Source organism: Teleopsis dalmanni, chromosome 1, assembly GCF_002237135.1.
Source record: "Teleopsis dalmanni isolate 2A chromosome 1, ASM223713v2, whole genome shotgun sequence".
NCBI classification, from domain to species: Eukaryota; Metazoa; Arthropoda; class Insecta; order Diptera; family Diopsidae; genus Teleopsis; species Teleopsis dalmanni.
The window spans coordinates 12,361,776-12,378,789 of NC_051846.1; the positions used below are offsets into that span (position 1 = coordinate 12,361,776).

A 17,014-nucleotide genomic window follows, 5' to 3' on the forward strand; every position below is an offset into this window, starting at 1 on the left:
GTACACCAATATAGGAGATGAACAGATATCAGTTTCTAAAAGGGTGTTACTAATTAATAAAAAATTTGTACTAGGCCCGAAGTATTATCTGCAAAATAATATTCGTCATTTTGATATATTGATAACCAGGAGAGTTTCTCTTATAACTTTTTTTTATGGTTTACATTATTAATTGTTTCAAGTTTTTAAATAGAAATATCCCACTTTAAATTTAGATATATTAAAAACTAAACTATATTGCTCGAGAAATCGAAATTGCTCAAAATCTACAATGCCCCTAAAACTTCCTGGAGTACTAATCCTTCTGATATTGATAAATGAAAAATGAATGGGTTTACCGCAAAGTGTAACTAAAATTTTTTAAAAACTTTAATTTATTTGGTGAAGTTTCCGAATCCATTTAAGTACTAGAACGTGTTAGGTTTAATATTAAGGAATATTTAATGAATTACGAAAATTTGTGCATAAATTATCCTATCTGAATAAGTCATTTATGAGATAAAGTCAATTTCTAATCACAGTTTTTTTTGCTGGACTTGTTTTTGATACCCTATGTCTTGGAAAATATTAAAAGAGGACTACATATTCTATACAATTTCTACTACTAACAGCGAGGATCCTTTTTCGTCCACCCTTACGGAAAGTGCCTAGTCTAGGTAATGTATTTGCGAAAAGAGATGAATCGATTTAGTTGCGTCTATTTGTTTCTTTGTATCTGGTAAAAACCTTCTATGAAGCTAAGGAGATCAATATGAATGAATAGGAAAAAAATTGATGGACCATATCTACTATATACAATAGTCGTAACTACATAAAATGAAAATTCTTCCATAAAGTTAATTTTCTTTTTAATTTGAATAATTTTGAATCAATTAAAAAATACATACGTGTATATAAAACACTTGCATTAATTGGTGAATATATGATTCCTAACAAAAGTATCTGAATAGACGGAATTCAAGCTTCAATAAAACGTTTTTCTGGGTGTCTAAATTAAATCCAATTTAGAGACCCATTGAAAAAACCCATATTTTGTTGCAGTAAACCCAACTAATTGGTATCATAATTGCGTCTTTTAATAGGATTTATTAGCAATATATTTTATATATACATAAAATGATATAAAGTATATAAAGTATATTGCAACTATATAAGTCGATTCTAAGTACGGCCGGAATCACTCGTCGAGTTCAACGACCAAGTGCCGTTCGCCAGACCCAAGCAGATCCCTTAGGGCAACGATAACGATAGCAACAAGTTGTAAATCCACGATATCCCATTTTTCTATAAGGATATTTCTACTATTTCCTATTCTATAGCGAACATATTAAAATAAAATTTAACCCAAATTCGAAAAGGTAAAATTTTAATTGCCATGATAGAGAGTTTTTCTATAAAATAAAGTATATCGTGTTCACTTATCCTACTTTTCACTCTTAACTTGAGATCCACTTAGTAACAACACCTGAGAAATATAAAGATATATGTATCAATATACTCATATATCTCTCATACGACTTGTGTCTTTTTTTCTATAGTTTTTTCCAATATTTAAAATATTGTGTCATTTAATTCAAAAAAAAAAAATATTATTATACAATCACATCTATTCCTTTATAAAATAAATAATAATTTGTAAAGTTTTTATTTCGTTGTAATAATTTAAATTTATTTAGATACTCGTACTTTTTAAAACTAAATATATTGGCAATAATTTAAATTGGCTTCTCTCCCATTTGTCAACTTTGCACTAAACTTATAGATTGGCTTTTTCTTTCAGTCTTTCGGTAGGTTGCTATCACTTTTTCCTCGACTATAGGGACGAGTACTACCCAGCATACGCTCCAGTAGACTTTGTTTTGATTTACGTTTCGATGCCATCACTTCTTTACACAGTTCAAAGAAAGCATCTGCCACTTGATCAACATGGTCAGCGGCGGAAACCTCACTAAATTTACATTCGAAATCCTTTGCAAGTATCTCGCCCTCGTCACGACTCACTTGCCTCAAGTGCACCATATCCACTTTATTGGCAACAAGTTGCACTGGCGTATCTGTTTGTAGGTCCGATTTGGCGCGCCGTATGTAGTTGAACGAATTGCGGTCTGTTATGGAATAAACAAGCAGCAACCCATCGGCCCACTGCACTATTTCCGCGGCATTGGGAAGTTCGTCGTCGGCCTGTCGTCCACACGATGATGCAATCATGAAATTAAAATGCAAACATAAAGGGAAAAAGGAGAAAAGAATAAATTAGTCGCACTTTGAGCAAAATGAAACGAAAATGTTAGTTATGCAAATATGCCATGACACAGTTTTGTACGCCGACATCATACTCCATTATTTCAGTACCTACGACCCTAGCCACTTCACTTAGTCCATTTACACATCAGAATCTTTGGCATTTGTGTCATGTTGTGGTGCTCTGGTGCACCTTCTGTGGCAATTTTCAGCGCTATTGTTTTAGTTCTTGCGATGGAGTGGTTCAGCTTTTAACTATGCTAATTCACTTACTTTGGGGCATGTGTCCAATATTTCAAAGAGTACTGGTTCTCCATCAATCATAGCTTCATGCTTGTATCGATTTTCTGAAAGCATAAAAAACAATGTTAAAAATATCGGTGAGGAGGAGCGTGAGGAGAAGAAATAGTGTTGACTGTGTGAACGCACGCACTTGGGGACACTTTTCATGGCTTGACCCGAGAGCATGAAAGTGAAATTAAGGACGAAATGGTAAATTCTCCTTCATATATTCATATATTTATGGGGCAGATAATATCAAATTAAAAATATTTTTAAATTGCATTCATGTAGCTTAATTGCAGTGCAAAGCAGCGATTAAAATATGTTATTGCCTCAATCATTTTTAATAATATCACATAAATAATATCCGTTGGTGGTATTTAGGCCACTAGGACATCAATAAATTTAATAACTGTAATTTCATTCAGTTAGTAATTATTTATTTGAAGGACATTTGCATTTTAATATTTTTATTGATATTTTTTTAAATTTTAAAAGCATGATTGAATATAGTAAATTGGTATATGCATTCAATGGAAAAATATTTAGACAATATTATGTTGTTTTATTAAGTGGGTTATCACTATTCTAAAAATGATGTCCTTTATTATACTTTAACAGATAAGCAATATACAAATACGACTCTTTAGACATTTCGGGAGGTCGTTTGAGTAGCCAAGTTTATTTTCATAAAAATTTTGGTTAGTTATTTATGGATCCTGTTCTTCTATTGTTATATGCCTTATTTAGTTGTCAAAAACGAATAATTTAAGACAAGCATATATATGTACTTGGACTCATCCATGCATATATCAATACACATTATATGTAACTGTAATGATATAGACTGCTCACGTTTCTCAAGAAGATTTCTATAAGCTCCTCTTTTTATGCTGTGGAAGGTATATGAAATTAATATTAGGTCCACCTTATTCGAACTGGGATGATTATATATTCCACTGGCACATTATTTATATATAAATGATATGTAATGTTATAGACTAAGCGCTTTTCTAAAAAATATTGCTCTTTTTTTGAAGATATTCGAAGATGACATTAGGTTCATTTCAAGCGGACTAGTATGTTTATATATTTGACCGATTTTGTGCTATTCTTTATGATTTGTTAGAACCCGAAGCAATTTATGTAATTTCCTATTGCGTATATGCCAAGCAGTGACATAGCTAAGATTGTACCTAGGTTTAGGAGAGGTTCATAGTTTTAGGCTAAAAGACTTACGTTTGTTGAAAATGCCACTGTTCGATTTTAATTTAGTATCTAAGTATTCTATCTGCATTGCCTACCCTAGGCAGAATTTATTATTGTGTAATGTTTATTGAAACAGGTGAGTAGACGATCTAGGTCTACTAGTAAATGTGACTTTTATGAACTGGGTTTTAGTAAGTTTGACTCGCTAGATTTTCAGATCTAAAGCTTTATTATCAAGAAGTGTTTGTGGTTTTGTTAATGTGCTGTTCAGATTACTATATATGTGTTCTTCAAGTTAACCCATTATCCATCTATTGAAGAATGAAAGATACGGCTATTTATCACTCTAAAAGTGATATTATCAAGACGCATCTATTGTTTCACAGATATTCTGTTCAGACTACTATACATGCCCACTTCAAATTTAGCTGTTATTTATTCATTGAAGAGTGGAAGATCTGCTGTATATAAGAGTTACAGCATTAGTTCTATTATGCTATCTTAAAGTATAATAGTTTCTATGTGATTGACTTGTGTAAACTCATTTCCATATATAGTTCATAAGTGCGTTAAGCAAAGATATTTGGATTTTTTGTTATAATATTTATTCAAATCAATTTAATTTGTATATTATACCACTTAATTTATTATATATATATTTGGAAACAATACTTTACATCAAATACAGTCAAAAAGTTTAACATTATAGGAAAAGGTTTCGTCCACTGAAGTAAGTATCTGGGTTTTATAAGTATGGATATGTTGTACTTCAGGTTATATAGTAATTATGCGATATATTGATCGATAGTTTAAAGAAAGGTTAATGCCCTATCGATAGGTGCTATATTTTATCGATGGTTTATTGACTTAATCGTGTAATTAGAATACCTCAATTAGAATACATATTATGTATTGATGTTAGTATCATGTTACATAAAACATAGTCTGGGTAATTGCGTGTATAGCCGATCTATTGGTATTATATGATATGTCTAGATTATTTAAGAATAATAACTTCTAATAACTCCATTTTGCTTTCATTGAAAATGATTGAAATGATGAAAAGTTCTAAAACGCCATTAATGATTCCATTGAACGAGATCAGATATGAAGAGTTGATCCAAGATTTATTGTTATATTTATAAATTATTTTAATTTCTCCAGGTTAGCTGAAAAGACTTTCTGCAGTAATAGACCGATAGATTTTAATGGTGACACTGCACAATTATTTCTTCTGGTATTAAAATTAGTACCAATAATAGACAAGGATGACTTTAATTTTATAATATATATTACTTTTCCTGTTCTTTCTGAAGTTTTTTCTATTCTTTTATTGGAAAATCTTCTGTTTAAGTCAATTAGGTGTGCAGGTGACATTAATGGAACACTGCTTGCTCTATCAAATAATTTGGGGGTGGGCAGTGGGTGCAATAATCGCTTGAACTTAGCATAGTTAATTGCTTTATTTAGTTCAAGGTAATGCCAATACGTACCTGTCTGATGATCGTATTCGCCGATATAGCGTTTTGTAATGAAACGCACAATTAAAGCTGCAAATAAAAAGAAAACATAGAGTAATTAATTAACTAAAACAACACGACATGTTTGTAAAATATTAGTTGAGCTCACATATCCTGGTTTCACAATGTAGACCAAGTAAACAAGTAAACAAGTATACATCATACTCTATGTCTTACACCCCCAAAATAAATAAAAATTATTTTGTGAAATAAAAAAATAAGTACGAAAAATTCAGGTCAACACTAAATGAGCGTGAAAATTGTTTAAAAAATCACAAAATTGTTTGCATTAACGGTTGACTTCTAGTCAAAAAAAAAAAAAAGAAATATATATATAATAAAATACGAGTAACACAGGCAGGAAACAAGGTATTTGAAAGGCGCATATGAGTACACCTTTTGTGGTAGGCGAGGTTAATAAACTCGGAAAGGAAGTCGAAAGCAATGAAAGTGGAGCAAAGTGCACCTTAAAATAGCGTGTTTGAACGAAAAATAGATACTCATATGAAAGGAAACTTGCTTGGGAAATACTTACTGCATGAAAACTGCTGGACTATGAAATTTGGGGTTGCAAGTCGTCAAGCATTGAGGAAACTTTGACTTCAAATGGAACTACAGAAACGGAAAATCATTTCATGTCTTCAGCACATATGCAGTATGTGTATAAAGCAGGAGGCAGAGACAGAGACAGAGAGCCACGGGCATAGAAAAAACTTTATGCAAATGAGGTACATGGAAACACACACTTCCAGCAGTGACAGCGGCTCAGGCTCGTCCACCTGATTTGTTTTGGTTACACAAATATTAAATGGAATATGAAATTTCCCAGTGCTCATGTTTGTACTAATTTGGGTAAATAAGACTTCAACTACAATTTTTATAGTTTGCATAAATTACGAGTTCGGCTAATTGAAAAGAGAGCAACGTGACATGAAAGAAATGCAGGGAAAAAGCAACGGCTGTATGCATTAATTTTGATTAGAAAAATATTTGATATTCCATATACGAGGACTTTGTAAAGTTTACGCCAATTTGCATACTTTGAAAACAATTTCATTTTGGAATTTATGCAAAATCATTTTTATCAGATGCGAATATTCCAGGGAAAGCCGTAACATTTTTTTAATATTTAAGGTTTTTTTAAATGCGGAAACCAGGCATATCAAAATTGATTCAAACCTGAAAGTATATTCAACTTAGAATTCAAAATTAGTCTCCATATTAGGAAAATACGCTACGAAAGACCCAATTAACATACTATTTAAGAAAAAAAGCAGCTTAATGCTTGGGTTACAAATAATATTAGAACATATATAAAATCATCGGTATCATCTATATTTTTTTGTGCGGCGAGAAGGAAAGGAATACCTATGCACTGACCACGATTTGTCGTCTCCATATCCGCAACCCCTTTAACTCATTCCTAGTCACCTTGTTTTACCTTGAGACTACGTTAGTATTACTTCGAGGTAGGGTCCCTATTAGTCAGTTAAGACTTCTATCGGTATGACCTGAACCATTGGTATAGTTAGTCACAGTAGAAACTAAAATGAAACCAGTCTTGTTTTTAATAGAAACCTGTGAAATATTTTGAGAACATAGTGGCTCCAGTCTATAAGAATCAAATAGCTAACATATATTGAGTACTATATAAACCATACAGTGACAATGACGTAGTATTGACTACTGCTGTTAAATTTGGTTTTACGAAGTATTCCAGAGAATTCGATTAATCTCATATACAAAATTTGGTTAGGTTTATAATAAAAAATTTATAAGTTTTATAAAATCGTGACAACCCCTAATATATATAGGCTCATTCATATTATTTGGTTAATTGACTTTAAGCAGTTGCGTTGTCCTGTTTATATCATGGGAATGAAAACAGGTGCTATTCAGAAAAGTTGTTTGAAGTGATCTTTGAAAAAAGAAGATATAGTGAAAGACCGTGTCAATGGTGGAGTGATTAAGTTAGAGGAGCACTGATTGCAGTTTTATATAAGACTGTAACAGGTATTTGCAGTAGTTGCGTCTGGGAAGTATTGTGACAGGTAGAAACCTGGAAACGGACTGTTATGTCCAATAAAGAAAAGAAAAATTACTAATTGGATGTGCACTCATTTCAGTGTGACTTCGAACCAACTAGTTGCTATTAGTTGCGATATTTTCAAAGAATAACTTTAATATTGAATATTTCATACGATAATTTAAATGGAATATTTCAGGGTGCAGTATCAGTATCAGTATTTTTCGAGTATTTCAACTAAGATTTACTTTCGACTGTATGGAAATCTCAAAATAATTAAGGTTCGGGGAGGCATGTCGACAGACGACAGTTGTTCTTTGAGAATTCAACGTTATTAAAAATCTGCTTGTAGGGTGATTTGCATTTCTCGCGATAGATACATGAGAGGGTGTAGATATTGTATTTATTTAGTAATTTTCCATTCAAATTTTTTATGTTAATTTTATTTGTTAATAACATTACGCGTTAATAAATTGAAATGCATTAAAACTTTGTTTTGTTCAAATTTTATTCACTCAAATTCCAAATTCCAAATTTCGTTCGCAAGTGTAAATGGTTTTACAGTATCTTTTTTATTTGCTTTGGTTGAGATAGTTGAGGTAGTTTCACCAATCCGAAATCACCCGAAATCACCCGAAATATGAAATTTTGAAATTTAATTTACTTGATAACTTTTTCCAAACTTTTTTCCATCGTAGCTTCGGTGCTTAATGGTTTCGGTTTGGGGTGTTTGTGGGCGGCTTAATGGCTTTCGCCCGTTTAATGCATTCAGAGTTGGACAAAAACATAAATAATGATTTAATCGCTTGGTTGGCTGGCGTTCTATGAGGAACTGCGTATGCGGAATGGCTTTGTGTGGAATGGTCGAGATTTATGGAGAGGTACAACTGAGGTTGCATTGCGGTCTAGTTTATTTTCCTAATGTGAATGTAGTATTTGCATGAAAAATCTTTATGTATTTTTTCTGGCTGGCAGATACACTGAGACCATTAAATGCTATTTAATAAAAATCATAAACATTTCGATGCTGCTATTTCTCTGCAGTTTTATTAAATCATTATTAAATAAAATTTGTTTACAGACGCAAAGAAAATTGTTAGCTAAAATAGATATTATCGAAAAATTCTTTTCACTTTGTTGGTTTAAAAATACTCGTACACAGTAAAAAATTTCAATACGTAAACAAAGCACTTTTCTTTTTTTTTTTATAAAAACTGAATGTATCTATTTATACTCTATACTTTGCGTATTCGTTGCTATTTTTAAAAAGAATTCAATATTATAAACAATTTAGAAATTGTGTAAAATTAATGAAAAACATTTTCGATTTCCGCACTAATTAGAGACCAGACATGAATGAAAAGTGCGCGGACACGGAAAAGCAGCTGCTAATAATTATCTGCTCTTCCAATTTGTTTTTAGTCAAATATGTCAGTCGGGCACATCCTCAGAATAAATATTCTTCATACACACAGATAAGAGGTGCTTGAAGATTCCGGTAGATTAAAAAAAGTATAAAAAAGTAATGTTGTTATTGCAAAAAAAGGTAATTAAATTAGAAAACTATAATATATATAAATCTATTTAAGAACCATATTTGTTTTTTGTATTTCTTATTGATCGGAAAACAGACTAAAACTAGAGCACTTAGTCAGTAGATCATTCCACTTACACATGAGAGCATAAAATATCGGGAAGAATTGTTATATTTTAATTTTGGCGCAATTCTATAACAATCTAATAATTGATCTATGGCCAAATTATTAACTTCTCTAAAGAAGTTAAATACTTAGATTTAACTCGACATAATTTTACACAGCAAATTTAATCGGAGTTCCAACCTTCATCCCGTATTCAAAGCAATTACAACAGCCCTCTGATTATGCAAACTAGACGATAGAAGTAATGGGGTTTCCGAATATTATGGTTGAGCGAATTATAGTCGTTGATGATTCTATCGACAAAAACGTATGAATCGCTAGTATGGTGGATAAAACTACCACTGATAACAAACTAGAAAAAATACAGAGTCTACTCTACTGCATGTTTCAAAACAATTTCCAAGACGCTACGAAACATCTTATTAGGTATACTGCCGTTGACTCTTAAAGTACAGATGGTTGTATCCATTCGCATATACGAGTGTAGTCTTTATTACAGCGGTTTACTGGACAATATAGGATTGTATACTTATCCATGTTTGCCAAATTAAAACAATGTTTAGATTTCGAGATACTAGTAGAGCACATGATCCCAAAACAAGTAACTACCCTGAAATACATTGACATTATACCGTACAGAATGAGGAAGAATAAAAGTTAACAAAATTAAGACTACTATCAACGATAATATCTAGATCGCAGATGGCTACAGAACTAAGCAGGGATTGGACTCTGAAATCTACAATCTCAAAACCACGAATATTTCTGCAACACAGGGTACTAGCAGAACAAATACTTAAAAGTTCTCTGATCCATTAAGAATTGTAGTGCAATATACATTTCATAAGTTCGGGATGCATTGGATATAGAATCACTAATTGTCCAAGGATTATAAGGAAGACAAATAAGCAGTAAGACTTTCTTTAAGATCGAATATATTTGTTTTTAGAACAAGCATTACTTTTTAAAGGTTTTAAGACTTTATATGGAAACATTTTTTTTGATTTTACTTTTTTCTTATATCGAAAATTTAAAAATTTCTTTTATAGTTCATAGTGATTTTTTCCCTCGAGCTGAGAGCATATATTCCCTAAAACAGGAATTAATTGTTAATTGTTTAATGTAAGATTTTTGTATATTGCTTGACTTTATATATTGTTTTAGCTATTTGTTCATTTTTATTTTACTTTCATTTTAATTATTTTCTGTAGATCTTTCCAAGGACCGTACTTTTGTTAATTCCAGCACAGAAAAACGAAGAGTGTATTTTAATGTGCATTTTAATCTTAGCTAGATTCTTAAGTTGAGAGAAAATCAGAGCGTTCAAGGACTTACAAAAAAGCTCCTCAATGAAATTTATGGACTTAATTTTTGGACATTTCGCTTACACATATTGAGGGAGGCCAAGGTTCATACTGAACTGTACCGCCAAATAAGATGAAGAAGAATTTGTGGACATTTCGTTTACACATATATCAAACATTAGCATTATTAGACCCCAATGTCGTGATATATATGATATATATTTTTCCATTGTTATTATATTATTTAAGATTTAAGAAATCGGTATTTTTGTCTTACCACTTTTCCCCACACTCGGTGCTCCGACAACGGCAATTTTTAATTCGGTCAAAGTGGACTTCTTGCGTCGTATGCCCCGCGTCGTCATATTATGAATTACACAAGAATATGATTAAATTTAAATGAATTAATAAATTACGAATATTTTGAATTCCTTCCACACACTCAGACAGGTTGAAATTAATAAGTTTCCACTTGATTTCAAAAATTCTGAATATATATTTTCTATTTAATTTTGAAAAATATTTAAATATTTTTCTTTAGTTTAAATTAAAGTTTTTTCTTAATTATTTCTTCTTAAAAAATTATTTTAATATTTTTGTTTAGATTTTTTTCATTTTATTTTTCCATATTTTTGCAGTTTTTAGGAGAGAAAATATATTTTGTTTTTTTTTTTTTAATTATTTGTAGTAGTATTTTGTGTGTTGTTATTTTCAATGTCAAAAAATTAACGAAATAAGTTTGAAATTACAATTGTACAATTGAATCTGAGCGATCAAGTATCTAATGTGTCTGCAGTTGTATCTACAAAGTGCGAGCATTGCCGCATATCAACTTAAAATACTTTTTTGTTTATAAAAACAAAGAAACACTTTCATCTTCATTTGCACACAAATGCCAATAAACTGAATTTTTAATTGATTTTCCGTTGGTTTGAGTTTGAATATGCAGACAAATTTATTATAAACTTTTTGTTTATATGTACTTCAATACATGCGAGTATAGGAATAGTCGCAGAATATTTGTTTAGATTTTTACGGATTAACAAAAAATGTATTTAAATTGTTTTCTTCAATTTGTGTACCGAGTTTTCTGCGCCACGAAATCTTCCATGAACGATTCGAACGGTGTACTGCTTCGCACTGAAAGCGCTCTCGAAATCTGAAGATCCACAGATCGCTACCAGTGAAAACATCTCATTAGGATTTCTGTTTCTTCTGCTTTTTCGAAACAGTCTGAAAATATTTCGAAAATATATCTTAAAAATAGCATAAACGAGTCTTTTATATTGGTTTTGAAGAATTTTCGTTTAACACTTTAGTGATTCTCGGCCACTTTGCACTATTAGGTAACAAACCATAAACAATTTGAAATAACAACTAATAGATTTATAGATGTATAGAGTACATCATTAAATTATTGGATTAAAAAATACGAAACTAACAGGAGTAAATATAAGTTTCACAAAGCAATATGCTACCCATATGCCCCGCCAGTCGTTAGTCGATTGCAACTAGTCGCTGCCTATTAATATTATTGTTATTATTATTACTATTATTATTATTATTATTAATATTATTATTACGCACGATACTCAGATACCAAATTCCATGCGCGGGATTAGGATGCGATCCCGACGCTGTGTGGTTATCCGAATTCCCTGTATTTTCTCTATTATTACCTCCAATATCTTACTAGGTCTTTATTCCTGTTAGCGCACGTAGGGTGCATTTTTAACCTTCTGCCGGGGTTTGGTTTAAAGTTTTTCTTCTCAAAGGGATTTCTTTATTTATTAAACCTTATTTATTAAAACTACTTCCTGGGACGCGTAGATGTTAATTTGTCATCCACAATCCGAAACTAGGGTCCGCGGGTTCGTTAGGCCTGTCATTACTGCACCATATTAGTCCAAGTAATGCAAATGCTGGCTTAATATTATTATTAATATTATTTTTGTGAATATTATTATTATTAATATTATTTTAGTTGAAAAAAAATGTGCTCAGTATTCGGCAGAAGGCATTTATCCTCTTTGGAGTCTTACTTTGTTAATTCTGCATCCAATAACACTAGCGTAAGACATTGTCTCCTCTATTAGAGCGAAAAAGTGGTTTCCCGGTAAGTTTTTTAGAATGTTCAGTGTATTCACATACATTTTAGTATCACAATCCGGTAAGATAGTTTGGATACAATCTTAAGCAGATTGTATCTGATACACACGAATTGATGTGATATCTTTAGATGAATGGCAGTCATTACTGGATTTTGACATAAAGCTACTAGTGCTAGAAAATAGAAATCTCTTATAATATTAACTTTTTTTATGCATGCCCAAGTTGAATCACAAGTGAATCTATCAACTAGATTGTAGGATCAAGTAGATCAATTCGAGAAGCTAACAAAGGGATTATAAGTTCTTTATATATCATACAAGCTGGATTTAAAGAGCTGTCTACACAAACAAGTATTCTAATGACTAAATGGTTCCTAACTATGTAAAATGGAACGATATTCCTGTGAACGCGATAAGTAGGAGTAGCATCTTAAGCAGAGATTTAATAAATATGAATATAAGTACAGTCTTCAGATGTGTGGTTGTCATTATTCGGTTTTGATAAGTCTACAAATTTCTTCCTCTTTGGAAGCAGATATCAACCTCTGTAATAATCCTGGGAAACTAGCGAAGCAATTAAAATAGTATGTTTAACTGTATTTAATCAAACAAGCAATCATACAACTAGATGATTCCTAAAGATACCAAATGGAAAGAAATCTGTACGAAGATTTGTAGTAGGCATTAACTCGACGTATTTTTGAATGAAGATCATTATAATTTCAAAAAGTGAATGAAGTCTCATATCTGGGATATGGTGTAATTTTCTGAATCATGAAGTCCTTAAGTATCCAAGCAATTTAACTGTTTTTATTATAATGCTGAATATATACGTATATATGAATATGCCTTTGTTTTATGAACGATCAAATTGGGGTCACATACGATTGACTCATATTAATAGAAGTATTAAATCTTTATAACATAATACATAATACCGCGATGGAATTTAATGTATTTTATAATATTTAATAAATAATGTAATTATTATAGATTCTTAGGATTGGACCATAAAGGTTTAAATATCGAAAGAGTTTCCTGCTTTTCGAAATGCTCTTATTTTCTCTCATTTCTCTGAAGAAAATTTTTGTTTACTGAAAATTAAAATGAGATGAAACATAAATTTTAGTACAAATGAAAATGGAAAAGCGTCTTGGCAGATGAGCATTTTCTTGAAAAGTGCAGTGAACGTTTCGAAACATGAAAATTCTTTGGAATGAAAATTAATACGATTTCCTGATTTGTAAAATAATTAAAAACAAATTAATAAACTGCAAATAACAGAAGAATTGAATTTAACTGGAAATGTAATTTGTAGATTCTTTAGTGAAATGAGATCTTCTCCGTGTGAGCCTTATAAGCAGTTCTAGTACTAGTATGATCGTCGAATGGTAATTTGATTGTTTTGATTTTTGTAAAATATTAAGAAAATTTTTAATTATGATTTAAAAAAATAATTATAAAAATATGTATAGTATTCTACAATACATATTGTAAAATAAAAATATTGGAATCAAAAAATTTTTCGAGAAGTTGTTCGTAGAGATTATAAACATTCTTAGAATATTGATTAACAGCTTTATTCTACATGCATTATGCTACTCGTAGAGTCCATAAATTGGTCGATATACTGACAAACCAGTGTTGATATAGAAAAATATATAAAGTACGAATTAAGAGTTACGGATTATTTGAAGAATGACAACGTCTTCTATTCACATAATGGACTCAGATTTAATCTGGATATGTAAACTTCGTTAGGTGGAGTAAATGATATTATCATTATTAATAATAAATGTTGATTAGAATCAGTGATATTATATATCTGCCTATACCTTTTCTTGAAGTCAGGTATTTTCAAATTTATTATGGCATATTTTTCTACAAATTATGACATATAAACATAATTTTAATGGAACTGACTACACCACAAGGTATAGACAGATATATAATATTATTGATTCTGATCAACAGTTGTTATTAACTTATCACATTTGCAAAACTATGAAGTATAAGAAAATTAAGCTGCTGTATTCATTCTTAAACTGCAGACTCTTCTCTTCTTCTTCTTCTTCTCTCTTCATTGGTGTTACAAATAAAGGCTTGACATTTCTCACAACACACCGCCCATTCTTATAGTTTCTTGGAACTGTTTCTCAGTTCTTGGCTCTATGTCGTTTAAAATCAGTTCCCTTTCCAAAACCCATTGGAATTGAAGACTCTCCCTTGAACTTTTTCTACCTAAATTTTCAAATCAGATTTCTGATGTGTCTGATTATCTAATCTTATTCTCTGAGACCATATTTGACATCCCAAGTCCACAACTTGTAATCAAATCAAAAGAGCAACATTTATAATAATTTGATGTCGTTCTGTATCAACTGTTAAGGGGGCAGCAAGCATCGTGACGAACCTTTGTTTCGCTCTGTTTTATGGTCTTAGTTTTTTCGGATCCATAGATCAGTATCTAATATGTACTTTTGTTTTATCCTTATATACTTAGTTTGGTACTCAATTATCCAGGTTAAACTTTTTATATCAAATAGTTAAAATTATTCTTTCGATGTTTACTACTCAATCGTATCCAGTGTCAAATCTTCATATCCAGCAGTCATTATCTGAATACATTATTTTTGCTGTCACTTCATTGGTGTTGAAAAAGTTTCTTAACTATATATTAGGGATATTTAATAGAAAATAAACTTTCTCATTGGTTAGTACTTCATTTCATCTGACATTTACTTCCCAAATGTTAATTGAAATATTTTTTTAAAATGCAATTTTAATTTGATTATATATTCTTGCAGATTATTAGTTATATATTATTCATAGCATACGTATGTATCTTATTTAGGTATACCATTGAGAAAATATTGATCTACCAAATTTTATTTAAAATCAAAACTAGAGAAGTATACTTGCCTATTGAATAAATTCTTTTGTTATTAATGTTTTTAAATTATTTTATACATAATTAAAAAACGAAATAATACAATAATAAATGTATGTATAATTTTTAACTAAAACCATTCGCAACTCTTCAATTGAATTGAAATTGTAATCTTTTTAATTTATGTTAATCAAAAATTTGTTTTGAAACAGTTTCCATTTCGAAATAAGAAACAATCTTCGTGGATATCAAAGAGGAACCCATGCTGGGCCGTGGTGTCTTAATCATGTGTGAAAAGCCAACTGCTGGGAACCATTTACAAAATTGGCTGCTCGCCTAATTGGTTAAGTAGAAACGAAGACTGGTCACTCAGGGCAAAGTGCTGTAAAATAGTGTAAATAGTTTAAATATAATAGACTCGATGTGTTTACTTTGTAATCCATTTATCTATTGAAGCAGAAATGTAAACTATTTGAGAGAGGAGAAAAAGAAAAAGTCTATGACTTGTGATACATAAATATTAACTTTTACCAAAAAATTAAAAATATTAAATCATTTCATCAAAAAGTTATAGTTAATAACCTTTTGGTGTAAAATACTAGATGAAACCAGATATTTTAGGATTTGAATAGCTTATAGCTTTAAATAGCTATAATACAAACAGATTATAGTAACCATGGCAGAATAGTCTAAAATTTCTTTAGATTTTTGGGTACTTGTTTATATAAGATTTTCATTTATGACTATTCATATGAAGGTTTTATAAGAATTTATACAACGGAATAATTTTCAAAAAGAAGTGGAAGTGATATATGTTTTAGAAAAATGTTAGGAGTGTGAGTGTCATTACTAAAGTATATTTTATTAAATCTTGTTTTATATATAATTATATATTTTTATAAACAATAGTAAACCCAAAACTACTCTACACATATCTATATCTATATATATAGATATATCTATTCATAATTAACAGAATCATATCATCATGACGTGATTGAATGCTAAAAGAAAGCATTTTAACTAAAATTTTCTTAAGGAAATTTCTGGCTACTTCTAACCCTTAATTTATCAGAGGCTAAATATAGAGCTATAAAGAAGTTGTTATGGGATTATAAGACTGTGATCCATTGAAAATCAAAAAAGACAAATGAAAATGATTGCATTAAAGTAATACAGTTAAATTGATAAGGTTCATAATATTTGCCTAAAACTATGCAATCAATTATGCCTTCAGTTTTCTAAAACCGATAGTGTAAATGCCATTGCTCTCTCTTTCCAAAGAAAAGGATGACTCGGAACAAATTCACGGAACTTAGTTAAAAAGTTTTGAGGCATCAACAGTATAGCCAGAACCTTGAGCTATCTAATGACCGTTTTTTTGGTTTCCACAGAAGTCTTCTAATTTTAAAAATTAACCGAAAATAAACAATATATGTTAAACTTGATTAAAATTTATTTTCAATGTACCAAAAATGTGTCAAAAAAGAATCAAAAATGTGCCAAAAAACCTCCAACTATCCCGCTATGTGCTACCTTACTTAAGCTTAATTGATATTATTATTAACACTGTTCTGGTATTAAGTTCCCGCCATACCAATATTGCTAATTAGTTTGAGTAGACTATGCAGCCAGGAGAAGTCTAAGTTTGAGACAATCTTCCTTTCCTTAAACTACACAAATAGAAAGCCAAAATAAATATCATATTATGATTGTTGTATATTTTCTTACATTATTTTTTTGACAAAAATATCAATTGTAACCCTCAAT

General features: G+C 30.5%; 1 protein-coding gene across 1 annotated transcript; it reads right to left on the reverse strand.

Moving 5' to 3' along the window:
* Positions 1 to 1,659: 1,659 nt before the first annotated feature.
* On the reverse strand, positions 1,660 to 10,738 carry LOC119671682 (ras-related and estrogen-regulated growth inhibitor). Its single transcript, XM_038082429.1, has 4 exons — positions 10,521 to 10,738; positions 5,226 to 5,282; positions 2,515 to 2,588; positions 1,660 to 2,181 (listed from the first exon to the last, which is right to left on the reverse strand). Exons 1-4 carry the CDS (start codon positions 10,606 to 10,608, stop codon positions 1,777 to 1,779), a joined length of 624 nt encoding a protein of 207 aa, XP_037938357.1. The 5' UTR covers positions 10,609 to 10,738; the 3' UTR covers positions 1,660 to 1,776.
* Positions 10,739 to 17,014: the final 6,276 nt, after the last annotated feature.

Coding starts and splice junctions, on each gene's coding strand:
- LOC119671682 (XM_038082429.1), bottom strand. CDS start 10,608: ATGACGACGCGGGGCATACGACGCAAGAAGTCCACTTTGACCGAATTA. Junction 5,283..10,520: donor ACCGAGTGTGGGGAAAAGTG/GTAAGACAAAAA, acceptor TTTTATTTGCAG/CTTTAATTGTGCGTTTCATT. Junction 2,589..5,225: donor CGAATACGATCATCAGACAG/GTACGTATTGGC, acceptor TTATGCTTTCAG/AAAATCGATACAAGCATGAA.